Source organism: Photinus pyralis, unplaced genomic scaffold (assembly GCF_008802855.1).
Source record: "Photinus pyralis isolate 1611_PpyrPB1 unplaced genomic scaffold, Ppyr1.3 Ppyr1.4_LG1, whole genome shotgun sequence".
Lineage (NCBI taxonomy): Eukaryota > Metazoa > Arthropoda > Insecta > Coleoptera > Lampyridae > Photinus > Photinus pyralis.
Window position 1 is genome coordinate 4,566,630 of NW_022170249.1, and position 21,006 is coordinate 4,587,635.

General features: G+C 35.5%; 1 protein-coding gene across 8 annotated transcripts in view; it reads right to left on the bottom strand.

The window, feature by feature from the left end:
- Nucleotides 1-2,321: 2,321 nt before the first annotated feature.
- The window catches only part of LOC116160655 (transcription factor 12), a 92,061-nt gene continuing 73,376 nt past the window's right edge, over nucleotides 2,322-21,006 (bottom strand). For 2 of the 8 annotated variants that reach the window (XM_031473906.1, XM_031473913.1), the window contains 8 exons: nucleotides 19,779-19,844; nucleotides 16,628-16,820; nucleotides 16,449-16,572; nucleotides 14,786-14,872; nucleotides 14,260-14,346; nucleotides 13,730-13,875; nucleotides 7,618-7,745; nucleotides 2,322-5,198 (listed from right to left, as the gene is read on the bottom strand). In XM_031473906.1, the coding sequence (XP_031329766.1) occupies nucleotides 5,151-5,198; nucleotides 7,618-7,745; nucleotides 13,730-13,875; nucleotides 14,260-14,346; nucleotides 14,786-14,872; nucleotides 16,449-16,572; nucleotides 16,628-16,820; nucleotides 19,779-19,844 (879 nt within the window). In that variant the 3' untranslated portion in view covers nucleotides 2,322-5,150. The remainder of the gene's footprint in view (nucleotides 5,199-7,617; nucleotides 7,746-13,729; nucleotides 13,876-14,259; nucleotides 14,347-14,785; nucleotides 14,873-16,448; nucleotides 16,573-16,627; nucleotides 16,821-19,778; nucleotides 19,845-21,006) is intronic. The other 6 variants (XM_031473907.1, XM_031473908.1, XM_031473912.1 and 3 more) reach the window with 6 other exon arrangements.

Here is a 21,006-nt window from a genome sequence, read left to right on the forward strand (position 1 = left end):
TTAGAGTAGGTTTTAACCTAACAAATTTCGCGAAGGTATCTTTATTTCTTGGATTAAGAGGGTATATATTATGTTTACTACCTACCTATATGTATTGTTTATCATTCATTGATTCATAATAGTTTAAAAAGTAAATATTTAGTCTAAATCCAGTACCTATTAATACCTATACCTACATTAGTTTTATTTATACCTTGTTGGCCTTTTACCCTTTGTTGGAATTATCTGGTAATGTAAAACATTATGGTAACTAATAGCATAATTTGTATTAGGTACCTATACTATGCTAATACATTAGCATTGAATACAAGAGGTTTTTATGCAATGCTAGTACAAGTAGGTACTGAGCGTGAAGCATGGGAACAGGCCCTTGAACAATATTATGGCTAGCCATGCATATCTTCCGCACACATAGCTGTAACTGACTCTCTTGCCATGTTTTAAGGATTCTTTACTGCGGTATGTCTAGGTATACTACGTGTAAAACCAATACCTAAACGACCAGAGGGAGCACACAGCAGACCCCTTCTCGTTCCGCAACAAAATTAAAAACCAGATGTACGAGTATAAGTGAAGATTTTGCTCTACCAATTTAACCAAATGAGAACAAACTGGACTAGCGATTAAATTAATTGATGAAAGAAGGTAATTCATTATTTTCAATTCCAGTTTTTATGTTCATTTTGCTATAGGTATACAGGCGTGTGATATATAGGGCTTTGATTATATACTAATCAAAGGTATAGGGTGTCTAAAGTAGTAGGTATGAATTCTGCATTAATTTGTTGAAATGGAACACCCTGCCACGACTGTTTCTTTTGCTTTATTGTAATGTTCATTAACGTAATTCTCCCTGCACTGTTTAAACCGGCTAATAATGAATATTAATATTTAGCAGGGTGAGTTGTTTTGGATATGTATTATGCCTATTTGATTTCGAAATCTAGCTTTCAACGTAGTAGGTTATTGATCTCTTTTGATGTTATTTGGCTAAGTCATATCATTCCATTTGAATTTTTTAGGATTTTGGGTCAGTGTCAAAACTAGCCCCCTGGCGAAGAAGGATTGAACTAAATTAACTATATTTTGGTTGATTCTCATTTCCCAAGGAATACTCTTTTCAACCATACTAAATTTGTTAAAATCGGTCAAACGGTTAAGAAGTTAAATCAGGTTATTGCAAAAACAATTGAACGCCCCACACAATCTTTATTTTGAAAAAACTGAGTTTTTGTTTTTACGGAAATGATAGAGAAACTGGTTCTCTATAAAAATGTGAAAAAAATGTTTTTAGTTTATTATGCGAAATTTAAAGAAAATGCAATTTTCAAATTTAAGATGGCAGTTACGCCCTCTGTTGGTCATTTTTAGAACTTAAAAATATTTTCCAGCGATTCTTCATGACCGATTTATCCAATAATTTTTTTTACCCCTAACCCTAAGTCATATGACGAACGGTTCTCGAGATATGGCCGAGAAACGGTCTTATTGGATCACCCGGTACAGGTTTTGTGGAGAGGCAGATGATACTACTGAGCATGGGGTTTGTCATTGTGACCCCTTGATCAGAAACAGACATCAACACCTTGCCCACAGTTATCTGGAACTACGGTGAGTGATCTTGTGTCAGCAGTGTCAAGTTATGGTGGATCTTAGGACGTCAAATCGAGAACCCAAAACCCGTACACGGTACACACAATAACAAAACTGGATATTGGAATATAGGTATGAACACACCAATATAGTCTGTAAAATGAGTAAGTTTCGATTTCGGATTAGCGCTTAATTAACGCACGCCATCAGTTTATATATCTTTGCCCTTCTAACAGATAATAATTGTGGTAGAAGGCAAGTGGGTAGCCAGTTTTGTCACCGCGGGTGGTGAACTTAAGAAGGAATACTAATGGAAATACATGCACCAAAAAAAGATATCAATAGGGAAGTCATGCTTTGGCGCGACTCGGGAAACGTCCATTTAAAAGTGCAATGCAATGACGTTTCCCGAGCACGTTGGCGAGTTAGTCAATTCAAATTTAAGCCCTTGAGTCTGCGCGTTGCTGAGGGAGTCACGGTGAAACAGAGACGCAAGTCAAAAAAACAGCTTAGTAGCGCCACCCCAGCTGTTCCAAGTATCAATTGTATATAAACTAACAATCTGCAATACTCCGAAAAGTGCACAATTAAAACAATTGTTAGATGATCCCACACAGACTTGACACAAATTACAGTGGATAGATCAGGTTCGTCTTGAATGTGGGATGGTTCGGGTAGTCGTAGGAGATGGATACCGGTACACAAAAAAAAGAACACAAGAAACACAATTTATGGAAAAATGGCACATAGTATATTATGTACGTACTGTATATTACATATAGTTAATAATCGTCTGAATGTCATATTCTAGCTGTATTTCCTAACTTAATTCTTGATCACGCAGTAGTTTATTCATATACTTTCGTATAAGTAGAAACACATTCGCCTTTAAAAGTTTGATACATATCAATTTAAGCTTTACACTTTTTTGTTTAAACTTTTTACTATAATCATTAAAAGAAACTTTCGTGTTTCAAATGATGGATTTTTTGATACTACAAAAATATATCTTATAAAATATTCAAACAATTTACAAAATTCGCAGATAACGTGCATAAGTTGTATGTCGTTTATTTTAATGCACCAATATTGAAAATCTCTTTGTCATCAAATGAGAAGTATATTAAAAGAAAATAACTTAAATAATATAAATATACAAGAACTATAATAAAAATATATTCATATATATATAAACACGGCTGCCACTACCAATTTTCGATAATTGTACCAAAGTTCAGTTGACAATCATAGTATATACCTGCTGCCTTTAAGAATCTCATTGCAAACCCTACGTGCTACATGAACAATACTGTTACAGTACAGATCTCGCTTGACTAGATTTTTAGCATTTGATGAAATTATTCTACCTGCGCATAAGTGACCAGTGCAAAGAATGTTTGTACAGGATGTATTTTCTTGTGAGCATTACATTCACATTATTGGATGCAACCGGTATTAATTAGTAACTCGAAGTGTGAACACCCTGCACAATTTGGCTATAAAAACTGATGCGCACTACGACTAAAGTTGACCTGAACTGATTATGGTTACAGAGTTTTATATATTCATTTTCACAGCCATTTCTCTGTATTCAAGATTGCATTAATAGAGTCATGGCTAATACAATGTATTTATAGCGTTTTAACACAATAATTTTTTGAGATATTAATTCATACTATTCAAGTGAAATAAGGCATCAGTTTTTATGTAAGCTCGTAACAAACTCACAAAGACCTCATACAGGGTGTCCCGTCTGAAACTCATTCCCGGAGTGATTGCTCACTCAGATAATATGCAGCATTTGACAGCACTTTCAACATTATGCCTCCCAGTACACATTATTCATTAAGCAGCTTCTTTACATACAAAGTGAAGAACCTAAAACTTAAGAGGTATCAAATGATGGGAAATTACTAGAACGTGATATGAAATAGTTCGAATAAATCAGTAAATTACAACACTACAACCAAATATAAAGCAAATTATTTAAGAATAAGGTTTAAACAGAACACCCCTCCGTAAGGCGGACATTTCTGAGCAAGTTTGTTCATGACATACGACAAAACAGTTTACAATGAGTTCTCAGCTGCCATACAAAAATAGGGTTTTGTTTCCGCAAAGAAAAAAAAAGTTTAAACAACATTCCTTTGGTAATGCAATTCTAAATTGGCTGCCTTAGGAATGGAAACCACCCCATTGGTGTTAAATTGGGAGCTTTTTTACAGATTTATTAAAATTATTGCAAATTATCTATAAAAACCGCCAAATAAGTAACTAGCAATTAATGTCATAATTGATTTGCAACGTTTTTATGATAATCAAATAATAAATCATTTAACTAGTTTTAGTTGCTCAGATTTCAAACGCTTTAAATAATTACTAAATAAATTTAAAGGATTATATTAAAGAGAGCAACTATTTTTGCACATGTTTTTGTTTAAAAAATACTGAGCAATTAAAATAATTTAAATTTTCTTTAACAATCAAAAACAATAATATAAATATTCACTAAAATACGAAAAAGAAACAATATTACAAATCTTAATTCTATTATTTAATATAATATTCGCTAAATAATAAGAGAAGTTATATGTTAAGGTATAAACTAAATTATGCAATTAACTTAATACAATCGAATCATTAAGTTGTCGATACATTCGAGAAAACTTATACTGTTGTTAAGTATATATTTCAATAAATTAAAAAAAAAGGATATGCGTGTTCACTATACATAAAAAACCAATCAAACTTGAATGGTATTGTAATAGGTGCCTTGTTTGGATGGTTTATACAAAAGTCAACAATAGAATTTGAAGGCACGTATTACATTTTCAAGAGTTCAACTTTAGAATACTGGCGCACGGTAGTTTAATACCTTACATAATTTCAACGAGGTTGAGATAATTATTATTAGATCACAATATGAGATTCTGTTCATTTCACTGCACTGGTATCGAAGCATTATTGAAACACGAAAGTAAATAAATTAAAGCTCTAATAAATAAATAATGTAAACTAAGTGTTGTAAAATGAATACGAAGATAAAGAGATCTTACGTTTGTCACTGGAGATATTTAAATGCCTAAATTAATGAGAGCGGTAAATTCAGTATGATTGTCTTTTTTTGCTTTAATGACAGTAAACTGTATGGCACAACCATTTTGACAAAAAGTCGAAGTTCTAAATAAATTACGCAAAATAATACCTTACGAATATGTCACATTGTGTACGTATCAAATCATGGCAAAAAGAGATCACACTATAAAATTACGTATAAAAGTCTAAACGAGTATTGGGATGTTATTTGGCACCTAATTTTCAAGCACTATCTAATTATCTCAACCGCATTAGAAATTATAGTACAAACATCATTATTACAAACTAAAAACGAAAAATAAGTAAAAAAATCTATAAAAAACAGAATACAAATTTTATCACTGCATAATTTCCTTAAAAAAATATAATATTGTTTATGCACGATGTCTCATGAATGAATGATAGCCGTTTGTACGAATGCATGTATATACAGTTGGCAAGCCTTGCCTACGCTAGCAATGCTATTGCGGCTGCTGGCTTGGATTGTGAGGCAAATTAGGAGGTGGACCCTAAAAATGTTTCATTTTGAAATGACAGTTACGTAAACTACCGATTCACATTTCATTGCCATTAAAAATGAGATTTAACTTTAAAGGAAGGTAATGTCAACAGTGCAACGTAATGCATGGAATAAGGATTATCAGTGAGTTGCAGTGTTTCAAGCATATCCACGATGTAAAATGTGTGACAATACTTTGTCGAACAATGAGTAGTAATTATATACCTAAGATCCAGGGAGCCAGGATCTGCAAATAAATTCTTAGTAAGTGGACGCAATTCAAAGAGCACAGCCTGACGGGTCTATAAATAGCCAAGACTACAAATTATCAAATTGACATCGTTCCAGAGTAAGGCTGTTGATGGACTAGATCGAGTCTGCTAAAATGGATATGTCTGTCTGTTTGCATTACTACTCCCGCAAAGGATTTTATATAGTACATATATAAGTCAATAGGTGGTACGCGTGCATATAGAATTAAAACGCTTTCAAATGTGTTTCTGATGCAAATGCACAAGCTTCAATAAACAACAGGTAGGTGCATCAGTACAATAGAAAAAAGATAAATAAAAATAATTATCAAAACATAACATAAACATAAGTTATTCAAAGCACAATTACAGGAGATAACGTGGCTCAAATAGCAACGAGGGTGAAGAAGAGAGCACCAATTTGTGGCTTTTCAAATGGAATGAAAGAGAACAAACTCTTAAATGAAAAATTTGCTTTATAATAAGATTTTGTAAAAAAGTCGAAAATTCCTGTCCCAAAATAGTTCAACAGAAGTGCGAAAAAATTCTTATCTTAAGCAAACTCTCAAATATTAATATGAAAATAACAAATCCAAAACTTACAATTTGAATGGCAAATGTATTAAGGATAGAAAAAAAGTGGACCTAGAAACAAAATTCAGCTATCTGTAATCGGCTGTTCGCTAGGGGGTGTTTCTCGAATTTAGTCGATTTATTTATTTAATGCCAGATAACTTTCATATTAATAAAGATACATAATTCATTTTGGCAAAATCTTTTTTAACGCACTTTTTTATGTAGAATCATTCGCGATACAGTTTTTATACTAAACACAATGTTTTCATACAGACCACCCTATATATCTTAGGAGTTTCTGAAATGAGAGTAAAATTTCCTAAATTTTGATGCATCGCTTGTTATATTTGTATTAAATAGTATTTGCAATATTGCATTTTATATATTAAATATTAAAATATTTTTATTGCAGACATCTAGGTTTCCATGGCGAACAAAAAATGGTAGAATTTGAACATGACAATTTGTTCTGTATAATCTTAATCTGTATTATTTATTTATTTTATTCACATAAGTTCTTTGTTTATTGGGTGGTACTTAAATTTAATATACTTGGAAGTAATAAAAATGTTCAGATAACCAATAAATTGTTGTTTTAAACAATCCTACCCTCATTTGTTCGCCATGCAAACCTAGATGTCTGCAATAAAAATATTTTAATGTATAAAATGCGATATTGCAAATAATATTTAATCTAAATATATCACACGATACATTAAAATTCAGGAAATTACGCTCTTAACAAAAACTATAAAATATATAGGGTGGTCGGTATGAAAAAATGTACTCGTATAAGAAAAACCCTGTATGAAAACTGTGTATCACAGTGGCTACATAAAAAAGTGCCCTAAGAAATATTGCCAAAATGAATTATTATCTTTCATAATAAGACAGTTATGGGGCATTAAATAAATAGACTAAAGTCAAGAATACCCCCTAGCAGCTAAACGATTAGCGACAGCTGAATTCTGTTTGCGCCAGCGATTTTTTCTTTAAAATGAAGTTCCAGACACCTAGGTCCGAAGTTTTCTATCCGTTAAAATAAAGGGCGTTTCCATAAGAAAGCGTCCAATTTGGACCAGCCTGTACTTATAAGCCTAACTGTATAACATATATGTTAGAAAACAGAAACATTTGCATACTCCTGGAAACAGACTGAAAGACAAGACGTATTTCCACTTGGTGGTAACAGCGAAACACATAAAATGGGGTATAGGTTCTCAAAGTAGACCCACATGAGGAATATCATTCCTAATCACACATCGTGCAAATGATTTTCGATAGAAAAAACAAAAAACCACATGTCATTCATACCTTGATTACCAAAAATAGTTTGTATGCTATTACAATGATTTGGGTTATTAATGGAGACAGCGGTACCCCGAGAATCTATTTGTGGGTCGCTATAAGCACAAATTGGGTTATTATAATAAAAATTTTTGTACTGCAGTTTTATAAACCCAAGCCTGCCTCCAGTTATGTGTTACCATACTTAGTTTACAATTTTTTAACTTTAGACAATGAAATGTGAAATACTAATAACATTAAATGTAATGCATTAAAATATAAATGTTATAAACAATACAAAGACATTCAACTCACTGGTATATTTGGATAATGTGAAGCGGCAGAGAGCATGTGATGAGGACCGGGTCCAAGTTTTGGACCATCTTCAGCTTTTTCTTCTTCTCGCCTTTTCAGACACGCTGCTTTAGGATTTAAATTTCTTTCTGAAATTGTAAAACATTACACATGACAATGAATTATTCGTTGTAAGTCATGAATAGAATAATAAAGCAACAATGCAATAAATTTCAAAGACGCATAAGTAAATGATGCTTTTAAAAACATTCATCTTTCGATATTTCAACTTTTAATTTTTCAGCTTTTAAAAACATTCATCTTTCGATATTTCAACTTTTAATTTTTCAAATTCTTTCAAAATGTATATGTTCACTTATCCATCGGCTGAGAATTTTAGCCGAAAATTAAATTATTATGTTGTATTTACAGTAAACGGTCTACTCAGTTCTGGCAATGTAGCAGCCAGTCTTGCCACACCTTCCGACAAACTTCGTACAGCCTTTGGGAAATCCTGTACCCCATTCCCGTGGGAACTTCTGGAAGTTCTTTTGGAGCACACCTTAAAATGCCTTCAAAGGAACCTACATTCTAAATGTTAAGTCTCTTTTCGACTGTAAAGGGCTGTATGACACTATGCATTTTCTTGTACCTTTTCTAGTATCGTTTCTGATACAAGAAAAAATGTAGTGTCATACAGCAAATGGTCTCTTGTACAGGAAATGGTAAGTACAAGAATTTATGTTCGCCACAGTACAGAGCAGGAAGGTGCCCTTATCCATTTAATGACAGTGGACCAACCCTCACTGAGATGCCTGGGACAGAGAGGCCTAAGAGCCAGCTTGAGGTTTGGAAAAGTGGCAATCAAGCCTAAGGCTTGTAGCGCCACTTCCAAGGGAGCACCAGAGAGAATAAGTAGAGGAAGGCCAGGCATCCAAAGCCCAAAAGCCAGCATCAGTGGCAAAACGAGGAAAAGAGACAAACAGACCAAACGGAACAACCCACTGAAGGCGCAGGCTCCCCAACTAGCGAACGCCAGTCGTCCACGCCCAGGGAGCCGATGTGTCTAGGGGGTCAGCCGGGAAAAATCATAGTCCACAAAATCGCCTTCCTACAGCCAAACCTCCCACATAGCAAGGTGGCGATTGCGGTCAAATAAGAGCTCAGTCTATGGGGGCTTAATGAGAAAGCTAGCCATAAACCATGGTAAGTTATAGTTACAGTAAGGGAGATTAAGCACTGAGGACAGCAATGCTCCTTAAATTCCAGGTAAGCTTCATACCATTAATCGACTTTATTTCCAGGGACCTGGTTGCAGTAGAAATCCCCACAGTAACCTTCGGAGGTGGGAAAAGGGCCATAGTGGCCTCGGCCTACTCCCCGGAAGACTCGGCGAGGATACCCACAGAAGAAGCAGACTCTGGTGGAATACTGTAAGGGGAGGAATATCAACCTAGTCATGAGATGTGATGCAAATGCGCACCACATAGCATGGGGCAGCACAGACACAAACAAGAGGGGTGTATTGCTGATTGAGTACACCAATTCAACCTCACTTAAAATAGCGAACAGGAGCAAAAAGTCACCTTTGCCAATAAAATTAGACAGCAGGATATTATTTCATCGACTCCGATAATTGGGGCAAACATAACTAATTGGCATATACCGGATGAAACTTCACTCTCGGCCTATAAGCATGTAAGATTCGAGATAAAGACACCATGCATACCGTCAATTACAATCAAGGTCCTACAACTGACAAACTGGTGTTCCTACGAGAAGTGCATGAGGTCTGAAGTTGATGAGATCACCCAAAACGTAGACACGAAAGTGGAACTGGAAGTAGCCACAAGTGACCTACAAAGACTTCTACTTAATACAAGGAACGTTCCCTGGCGGGGTGAGGAACTAGATAAACATCGTGCTAATCAAAAGGCTATTAAACTAAGTCAAACTATTTTCGACAAAACATGGGAAGTGTACGTGATAAGAACGTTCTGTGAAGGGTTCGACTCGATCGCAACACCATTGCGTCTACAAAAAGAATAGGGACTCTTAAGAATCCTGAAGGAAATACACAGTGGGCGCCAAGGAAACACTAGAGCTTCTCATGAGCACTCACTTTCCAGGCTCTCAAGAAGTAAAGGCTTCAACAAATAAAGAAACCTCAAGAATCTTTACACAGGAAAGGGTAGAATGGGTCCTAATGACTTTCAAACCCATCTCAGACTGATTCCTGAAAAGTAAGGTACTAACAAAACATCTGCTTCACCCCCAACATTCTTTTGAAAAAGGAAAATCGACAATCACACCCATACATAGTTTAACATACAAAAAAAAACCAAGCATTAATCTGCTCAAAACGGTGGTGCCTTTTACCAGAAGGGGAAAGGCCAACATAAGGGCAACCACTGTGGGGGCACCACCATCGATCTTAGTAAAGAGGTCAAATACCCGGGAGTGAACTTTGACCCCCCCCTTTAACATGGAAAGGTGAAAAAAAGGCGACCCTGGCATCCCAGGCCTGTAGAAGGCTACAGGGCTTAACAACTAAAATGACCAAATGGTCGTATGAAACTATCATCAGATCCATGGTCACATATGCCACAGTAATATGGAGGCCAAAAGTTGAGCAAACAACTGCAGAAAAACAGCTGCAGCATATAAAAAGGCTAGCCTGTTTAAGTATAACAGGAGCCATGGCCTAATAAGAGTACGGTCTGCTATTGCGCATAATGCATTAGTTGGTTGGCGTTGATGTGACGACGTGCGGTTGAAAAACGAACTGGTGTCGGCAAAACTCCCATCAGAAGAAGTACGAAAAAATAGTAATTACCGTGAAAAGTTTTAAAACATAAATTGCTTACACTTAACTACAGCATACCTGCATATATCTACAGTGATATTCATTCCTATGTCTACTTTTACATGATAAAAAGTCTCCTCAAAGACGCCTAATTTTATGCAACCAAAATAACTTCTTCAAACAAATAAAGATCTGACTGCCATATTAATTATTAATATGAATGTTGTTGCTTTAGCTTCACAGAAAATAAATCTCTTAAGCTCCTTTAATTGTTATCCGCACTATACCAATTGGAAATAACAACTTTTTCTTTAGTTGAATGCATTGCACACGAACCGAAATTAGAATAAGGAAGTCAAAGCGATAATATTCAAATTAATTAATGTGACAGGCAGATCCTCATTTGTTGTAGGTAGTTACTTTGGTTCAATAACATTAGGTGTCTTTCAGGAGACTTTTTGTCATGTAGACATAGGAAATTCCTATGGGAAATCCCTATGTCTACTTCTACATGAATATCACTGTATGTAACAAACTGTGCTGTATTACAAAAACAAAGTAGAAAATCATTAGGATTTAATGTAAAATATGTACAAAACATCAGTTCAGACTGTGGTTTTTCATTGGCTACTAATTGTTCATCTTTCTGCAGAAGTTCCGCAGCTTCTCATTTTCTTATTTAGTTTCCGAATTTCCTGATTCTGATCCTTACTCCAAAAAATATCGTTATACACTCTTTGCTTTAACTAAGTGTTCGAAAGCGTCGTTAGGTATCAACGTCGTATCACACGATGCATTAAGTTTATTACTTTTTCAATAATTTTGGAATCATGGTAAATGTTCTCGTCCTGCAAAATTTGTTGGCTTTCTTTAACTTCCTTCAGATATAAAATTAATCCAATTTTCGCCTAAATCCTAAGAATCGGTATTTCGTTTTTAATTTGTATGCAACGTAACAAGCCATATAAAGTGAAGCTTCTTTATGAATGTTCGTTGATTCTTGAGCAAAATGAAGGTATTTAAGCAATACCTTCTTGTAATGTTGACCCGTTAAACAAGTGTTAATTACCGCCAAGTTTTGTAATGGTTGAGCAAAGCAGCTTTCGCCGGCCGTTTGGAAGGTATTTTTTTGATTAACACAAACGGCATCGGAATGTTTTCCTAATATGTACAGGGTGATTCAAATTCGAGGGCCAGCTTGGGGATTTCGGGAACTGTAAGAGATAGTAGGTAGTTTAAATTTGGCAAAGTTGCGTATTTTGATGCTTAACAAAATGCAGTTTTCAAACTTAAAAAATTCCGACTACTTTCAGAGATATCCAAAATTTTGCAAAATCGTTTTTATTTTTTACTGAAGATATTTAAAAAGATATTTCGAAATAAAACACACATTATTATGGCCACTTTTTTCTCTCTACAAGACGCTAGTTTCAAATTTTAAATCCGACGTTTCATCTCCGGTTGACCATCATCAACTTTGTTTTTTCTTATGGAAGTAATTTTTACTTTTTGGGTCATTTGATAGAGAATTCATCTCCGAAAGTAGTCGAAATTTTTTAAGTTTCAAAACTGCATTTTGTTAAGCATCAAAATACGCAACTTTGCTAAATTTAAACTACCTACTATCTCTTACAGTTCTCGAAATCCCCAAGCTGGCCCTCGAATTTGAATCACCCTGTATAATTTTAATCTGCATTTGAAATCTTCAGGTGAAGGATTCTCAAGTGGTTCTCCCATAGCACGAACATATGAAAAAAGGTTTCTCAACAAATCTTGGGTGTCAAAACATACTCTGTATCGTATCTACCTATTTCTTAGGTATTAACGATCGGTTAATTCACTCAGATACAGATACAATTATCCCCGCTGAAAAGGCAACATGTTGGAAATCTATAACAACTTGTATTTAGTTTTTCTGCTGATATTATTGCAACCATACCATGTGACATTTTGGTCACGAGAATAGCAGACCATACTCTTATTAGACCATAACAGGAGCCATGAGCATCTATCCCACAGCTGCTATGGAGACACTGCTAGGCCATGCGCCTCTCCACTTAAATGTGTAGAAGCAAGTGATGGGAAGCGCTATAGGATTGCACCGAACCAAGAGTTTCAAACTGGGGAAATTAGTAGGACACCTAGAAATTCTTGAGGATTGTATTAAAGAGGTGGCAGAATCCTCATCGAGACACAAAGCCGATAAAGTACAATCTAGGAGTCTACTATTAAACCTAGAAAGAAGGGGGCAAAAACAGACATCCTCACAGTCAAGCTGCACTAAAGGCGTTAGTAGCCCGTATCTGACTTCAAACTAGTCTAGAAGTGCATCTGCAATCTAAATTAATTAGCAACTGGCAACCGTATCACACTATGGTGGATGCCAGGATATTTGGGGGTAACATGAAGGCAAATGCCAAGCAAGAAGAATAGGACTCATCACTGGCAGATGGTACCAGGACGACAGGCAAAATTATTCATCAAGGCCACGTTACAAAACGTCACGGAAGCTTCAGTCCTCAACAGGAAAGACCTACAGTCCATTACAAGGCTGGTCACAGGCCATATACCGCTTCAACACCATTTACATAATATTGGCGAAGCAGTGGAAGCCACATGCAGACTGTGGACAGGCAGATGAGACGCCCGTATGTGGATGCGAGGTTGCTAGCGGGCAAAGGGTAAATGACCTCGGTGGGGACAAGCTGAAAACACACGAGATAGGAGAATTCAGAGCTCATAGCTTCTTCAATCGGCTAAAACTACTCTAAAACGAGTAAGGGTAGTACAAAAATCCTTAGAGGATTTAGTGCTTAAAGGCTACACTGCCGTACCCTCACATACACAATACGCTACTGTGCACTTAACTCCATTCTGGGACATCAGGGAGGATCCTTTCTCTAAGACTCTGTAGCACTCTCCTGTTTTGCACTAAGTAACTGCTTTTCAGCAATGCGTATTCATGAATCTCACACACATACACACCCCTACACTACTAAATACTGTTCATAGTGTTCATGTCAACAGACTGCATGGAGTATTCAGCATTAGTAATTGGTTTTGTCGTATGGTCTTATATTCTAGCATCAAATTTCCATAACTTGCTCTTTTGAGTGAGATGTTTTTTTAATAGTAGACTTTCAAACAGTTTTTACTATGACATCTAACAATATCATTTACAACATATTTGTATTATTGTTCTCAGGTTCTCACTGTTCATTGCGTTATTCCAAGAAAACAATAAGGAAGAAGCGATACTGTTGCTATACAAAAAGCGTAAATGAATTTAATTTTAAGAGTGATGCGAACATTGAAAGCTTAACTTACCTCTAACTTGTTGTTCTAATGTCATAATTACTTCAACTGCCATATTAAGAATACCCAATTTGGTCTGTGGTTTATCCGTTTTTAAATGTGCCATACACATACGACCTAATTCTTTAAGTGCTTCATTTATATCACGAATACGTATCCTAAAAAGAAGTAGACATACTTCATTAGAAATTGGCGAAATAGTAATATTCACAAAATCATAATTACAAACAGAAAATCTACCTTTTGATCAATGCATCGGTTTAGAAATCTTGAAAATTAATACTTCTGTAAGTAATTACACTTCTGTGATTTTACAAATTGCCATTCTAATTAGTTGGCCAGCAGGAAACTATACAAAGGCGTAAGTACAAAAAAATGTGCAATACTAATCGTCAATAAAAAAAATTATAATGCATTAGTGTTAGTAGATGTAGTAAAGCACATTATAGTATGACATGTGTTTCCGAAAGTGAGCACACATGAATACAGGCCAAGATACACTGAATGATGAACGTTAATATATAACTAAGGCTAAGGCGCACCTTTCTCTAGCATTATTTGCCTGCCTTCTCTCCCTTTCTCTTTGAATTTTAACATCCGGATCCAATTCACTGTCCTCTTCGTCCCCACTTGAACATAAAAAGTAATGAAAAACCTTTCTAGTCAAGTCCAAGTTTGATAAACCACCATTGTCACAAAAAAACGTATAGAATTGTTATGGTACATAGTAACACGCATTCATATTGTATATGAAGGCCCATATTCAAAGTGTATCATCATAATGTTGTGCATTAAATAAATAAGATTTTTACACGGCTAAGTACATTTCTACACATGCTGGCCAATTCACAATAAAATGTTATGCAAAACAGCTACAAGTCTCAGTTTGCGTAACATTTGTATTTCTGAACATGAGCCCTGGTGTAGGATGGGAAAGTGACCCAGGGGAATTCTGGTTGTTACTCACTAAATGATTAGTACTCGAAATGGACACTTTGGAAAATGAAAAGAAAGGCGGATAATGGAATGTTATTGAAAAATTGTGTAAAGTTGCGTGCTACTACATACCGTTCACGTATGTTGTTAGCCTGTCTGCGCTCTTTCTCGCGCACGGCCTTGTTGCTTGGATCATCAGTTTCATCATCATCAGCATCGCTAAACAATTAATTTTTGTTACAGCACAAATTAGCAGTTTATCAAACATCTTAATAGTTTAATTTAAATACAATTCACCAAGAAACCCCCACAAAGAAATCTATGATTTTTTGAACACAGCATGGAGATATAGGTACATATGCAGTTTACTGCAATGGGTGCCAATGTAACAAACATCAAAAACCAACGGGATTTTAATATCAATCTACCACATTAGTTGCTCTATGTAAAATAAGAAATTTGAAAGGCTGTAGATTATAATGAACTGAGTTAATAATCGAAATTTCATCATTAAAAATATGAGTTTAATTAATTTTCACTTAAAGGTGAACAATGATTATAGTTGATTGTTAGCTCTTGATGTTTGTGATAGCAGATTTTGGTTGAATTAGAGATGTGTGACAATAAGTGTTCAAGTTTTCACAGTTCCTCGAACTGTTAACATACCTAGTATACACGACGAGTTTTTTTTTTCACTATGGGGATCTCGTAAACCGTATCATATACAAAGTTGCTTAAATCGAAAGTTATGCTGAGTAATTTTCCCATTCAAAGTTTCTTGTAGCTCTACAAATAGCGAAGTTATGACCAAAAAATTGAAAAAAAGAATTTTAACAAACCGTTAGTAGTTTCTCAGCTTTCTGAGGGTGCTAAAACATGATCTTGCTAAAAACTTTCGGAACTTTTTCAATATGTTTACCAAAAATTTGTTTTTTTTTGTTAAAAAAAAGTTGGAAATTTGGATATTTTGTCGCTTTATTTGGATTTGGGTAATTTGGCGATAAAAATTGGAAATCTCGACAAAAACAATCCAAAACATTTGTTACATTTGTCCCTAAAAAGTTGGAATTTGAATTTCTTGTCGGTCCTAATTAGGTGCATTTCAGATAAGAATTGCAATATCTGCCATTGCCAAGGTGGGTTCATAGCTCTCCGTTCATACGTTTCCGTTTGTCTGTTGGCCCATCAGAACACAGTAAATTTTTAAATCGTACGTTGTCTATTTACAACGGAAAAGTTGGTTGAAGTTGAACATTTACGTTTCCGTTGGTCCGTTTTTTTAACACGAGTAAGGTTAAGTTTGTTATATTGTTGACGTTTAAGAGCAAATTTAACAGTGTTCGTCCATTATGTTCTTCACAGTGATAATCTGGTAGTAGTTTCTACACTGAAGATCACGGTGGGTACAGATCAAATTTAAATTTAGGTTATGGTTATACCTTGTAAAGGTACGATATAGACGGATTGCGATTAACCTTAACAAATTGAACTATTCGTTTGACAGATCAACGCAACGGATGAACGGAGAGCTATGAACCCAACTTGCCCAAATGCATCAATGTATATTGACAGCAGTCACCTTCAAAATCACTTTCTACTAAATTTGCCTGTTTTTTCAATATACTCCTAGTTTATAGTCATTCAAATGATAAAAAAATGGCATTATTAAAACTACACACAAGTACATTAACACACATCTCTAATTCATGCCAAGTATGAAAATGGTCACACAAATGGTTAGTTACACCATATTATTGCAAATACAAATATTTTAAAACCGAAAATCGGTACTTACTACCTCCTCGTCCGTTTTGTTGTCTTTGTAACTGTTGCTGCGCTAGTTGAATTAGGTTGAGCTATTACACTGTCTATAGAACTAGAAGGCTTTGTATCACTATCGGGAGGCTCTTTGCGTTTTTCTGCAACAATTTTATTGTTAACGAAATAAGTGCACATTCAGTTTCAGCAACCTACTACTATTATGTGTCGCTCTTTCCGCTTTTACAGGTTCCGGAAATGGCGATTCGGGAGGTGACGACGTATATCCCAACGTCGTGACTTGAGGTGGACCTAAACTTGGCGGTAGCTGACCTAAACCTATTTGAGATTCAGCGTGATTACGAAGTACATTAATAGCATCATCCAGTCTTTCTTCCATTCGTGTTCCCTAAAAACAAATCGTGCTGCAAATAGTGTGAAAATTAAACTGCCGCTAAATTGAATAAGATTATAAATGTTGTACCATCGACTAAGGAGTTACTGTCTTTATTTTTATATAAAATGTTCCTGTACGTGGTTAATACAAAACTGGGCCCACAAGTTATAGAGAGAATAGATGGTAAATTTAGAGTTGAGAGTGATCTTGATATTTAATTAATAATAAATTAAAAAAGGGACTATCATAAGGTAATTCAACTGCATGGCTACTTTCATGTTTACTCCTAGGAACATAATTAAGGCCCAGCTGTACAATGTTAGTTTAAACTTCAGTTTATAGGTAAATTATTGTGGATTAAAGGATTTGAGTGGCTAATATTTCACAAGTTAATCAATCGTGTTTCTGAAATCTGTCAGTTAAACTAATCTGAAGTTTAAACTGACATTGTACAACTGGGCCTTAGAGTGACAATAGTCCCATTCCATTGGCTCTTATAGATATGTATTTCTCTTATCTATAGAGCCGCTCTATAGGGTCTTCAAACCTAAGGAGGCAATAACTTGATAATTATAAAAGATACAAGGTCGGTTAAATTAGAGAACTAGTGTGTTTTTTTTACACTGAAAAACAATTGATAGTCACATTCTCAAAATATCAAGAAATGGAACATGATGCAATATTCCATTATATCACATTTTTCTAAATTCTAAGTTCTGCCTTATTCAGCGCTGTTTTCAGCGCCAACGCGGAAAGAGTATTTCCGCTGAGAAAAAATAGCGGACACCAAACGACAGCAGTTGCCCGGCTGAACGCACCCAATGTAAATCTCTACCTAGGGAATATATCATATACGGGGTATTCTATTAGAAAAAATGCGATTTTGTCGATATTTTGAGAATGCGACTATCAATTGTTTATCTGTTTTCACCATTGTAATCACCGTAAAAAATTTGCTGTGGATAGCACAGATACCATCCGCACACCTGCGCACGCGCGTTCTGTCTACTAACTAAACAAAATTCCGAACTCTGTTCCTACCATTTTCTTCAATGAATTTCTCCTCCAAATATAAAATATCATCCAACTCTACATTTTCGTTCAGGTGATGCTTACACTGCGTTTTTTCCACATTTTAACAGCATGTATCCAGTATGTAAATGAGCCAGAACACGACGAAAGTTATCCGTGGCTCAAAGCTGGTAGTTAAAGCTGATCAAAAAGCAGCAAGATAGGAAGAGCAGTGTTAAGCTACCTCCCACCACAACGATCACCTCAAAAAGAACGTCCAAGACGTCTAAGCGATACTGGAGGTAGTACTCCTCAAGAGGTTAAAAAATGAAAAAATGTTTTCGCCTTAAGGCGAGTAATAGCGCATTTTCCATGACTAGATCAGTACTTCCCGAAAGGCCATGTATCGAGCTATTAATGTGTGCAAAGGAAAATAGGTCATGGCATAAATATAAAATAAATCCGGCCCGTGTGGCGCAGTTCAGTTGAAGCTGGATTGTGGTGCTAGGGTCCCTGGTTCGAATCCGGGTTCGGGCATGGATATTTGTAAATGTATAGTGGGTTGGGTTGGTAGAGCAGCCTTGGCTGAAACCCCGCCCACTCAAAAATAAAGGCAAAATAAATAAATAAATAACAAACTTATCATTGCGCAATCTGTGCAGTGTGCATGCACACACATGAAGTTTAAAATATACAATTATGTTTGTCTTTACTAAAAGAATCTTTGGTCGAAATTTTGAAAAAAATATCTCTATAAATAAAAAAGCTGACATTGCGCAATTTGCGCATGCGCACATCTGATTTTTACAATATGCGATATGTTTGTCTTTACTAGAAGGAGCTGTGGTTAACATTTCAAAACATATCTCCATAAATAAGAAAGATGACATTTCGCAGTTTGCGCATGCGCACTTTAATCGTCAAGATTTATCTTGGTTGAGGTGCCAGAGCTATTATAAGCTACCGAATGCAAAATAATGAACTAAATATCTTGAACTTTTGGCGCAGGAGCCTAATGAGTCTGTGGCAGTACGGGCAGATGGGAGCAGGAAGGAGATAATGCTTGGATCTGAATACATCTCATACGACCAACCAGGTCTACCAGCCACAAAGGAATTTTAAACAATTAGTGAAAAACTTGGGGATTGTTCTTCGAAGGCAAAAAGTCCTGTGGAGATCATAAGTTTGGAGGAGATCCTCCAAACATATATTATACAGGGTGTTCCTAAATATGATGTAAATACCAGAAGAGGCTCATCCTTTGGCTTAATTTATGATTAAAAGTTCTTAAAAACGCTTCCTTACATCTACAGGGTGATAAAATTTCACCATTTTTTCAGTTTTCTCGCTCAAATTTTAAATATGTTACGCTGACATCATTGGTCATGTATGGTAGTGGAAATCTACAACATGTTTTTTCAGGGATCATGTTCCATTTTCTACCCCTGAACTATTTTCGGCGCGCCACTTGTAGATTGTGAATAAAGAATTTCATTCCTGTTTTGTTTAGAAACTGTTTGGTCTTGTAATTTTCTCGTATTTGTTACCGTAATTGAGAAAAAAAAATAAAAAGGAATTTCCAATAGTTAGCTAAATGAAAGTACAATTTTGTAAATGGTCCCAATAGCACAAGTGCTGCCGCACAAAGCCCAGATTAATCACGATCCATCTGTGTACTAAATTAAAGCTTTATACGAGTATGTCAAAGCTTTTTTGAGATATCGTGTGAGTAGCTAGCTACATTTTTTGCAGTTTTTTTTGTGTTTGTAGTGGATTGTTTTACTTCGAAAGATGTCCAGAGTTCCAGTGTTTTTCAAATTTTTTGGTTTTCTTAATCGATGTTACAACAATTAACTTTTAGTCAATTTAGATGAAGGTAAATGATAGTTACATATAAACTACATTTTTGTAAGTTTTCTAGAATATTAATAACACGTCAAGACACAAAAAAAGACTTACATTGACTTCGGCATGGTCTCTTAGGAATCCAATGGCATCGTCTAACCGTTGTGCTTCGGGAGCGGGCTTCACAAACAAAAACAAAAACACCATGCAAACACAAAATTAACAAACAAAAGACAAACTACCAATATAAAAATTATAATTTGCTAAATAAGAGTGAAAAGAAACGACTACATTGAATAACCTTATTTCCTCTCTCCTACAACGTTAAAATGTGAGTAATTCTCCATTCCAGTTTAATCCTTTTGTGCTTCTGGCGCAGTCTACCACTGCACTGCGCACATGGTAGCACTCACAGTTGAGTTACAGCTGCCCACATGATTGATATGCACTACTACTTTAACACACAAGCTGAAAAGTTCGTCTGATTGTGAGTATAGTTAATGGAAATATTCTGCTGTAAATCCTTTGAAATGTTTTATTTTGATTTTTTTATAACGATATTCAAATTGTTATTGCTATTTCAATGTTTTTTTCTTGTTAACACATCTTGTTCTATTCATTGCAATTTTGTTTTACCTTTGTATTCTCACTTTCTTAGGTGCTTTGTAAAAATGTCACACACTGTATTCATTCTGGTAATTAAAGATTTTTAAGTAAATAACGACGAATTTTCCCACATTTCTCAATGGAAGCAAGTATTTAAAATGTGACTGTGCATTCTTTCTTTTTTGAAGTTATCTTGTTTCTCTACTTAGTGGGATCGGATAGCATAAAAATATTTCAGTGCTGGCGGCGAACATGCCTTTTGCTGATATAGTTTCTGCATATACCAAAGATCAAAAATCGCCCCAGACCCCAAAATTCAGAACCTCTTACCACCAGTAGTGACGTCATCAAATGAAAGATCAAAAAAACTATGCATAGCAGGCGCGGATCTAGGGGGGAGTCACAGGGGGCCGGTGAACCCCCCGTCCATATAAAAATTTACATCATTTTCCCCGATTGGGGGTTTGGCATGGACAACTTTTTACCCCAAAGCGGCGTACAATTTTCGCGCATGAACTCTCTATAAATAAAAAAAATCAACTTAGCGTTTATTTTTTAATTTTGAAAATCCACAAAAGCACTGCCCCCCCCCCCCCCCGAAAAATATGTCTAGATCCGCCACTGATGCATAGACATAGACTAACTTTGTAAAGGACCATATTTTTAGTAAAAATCAATATTAGATATTTGAAGATTCTAATAAAATCCATGCCGTTTAGCTGCTTCCAAAGTGAGC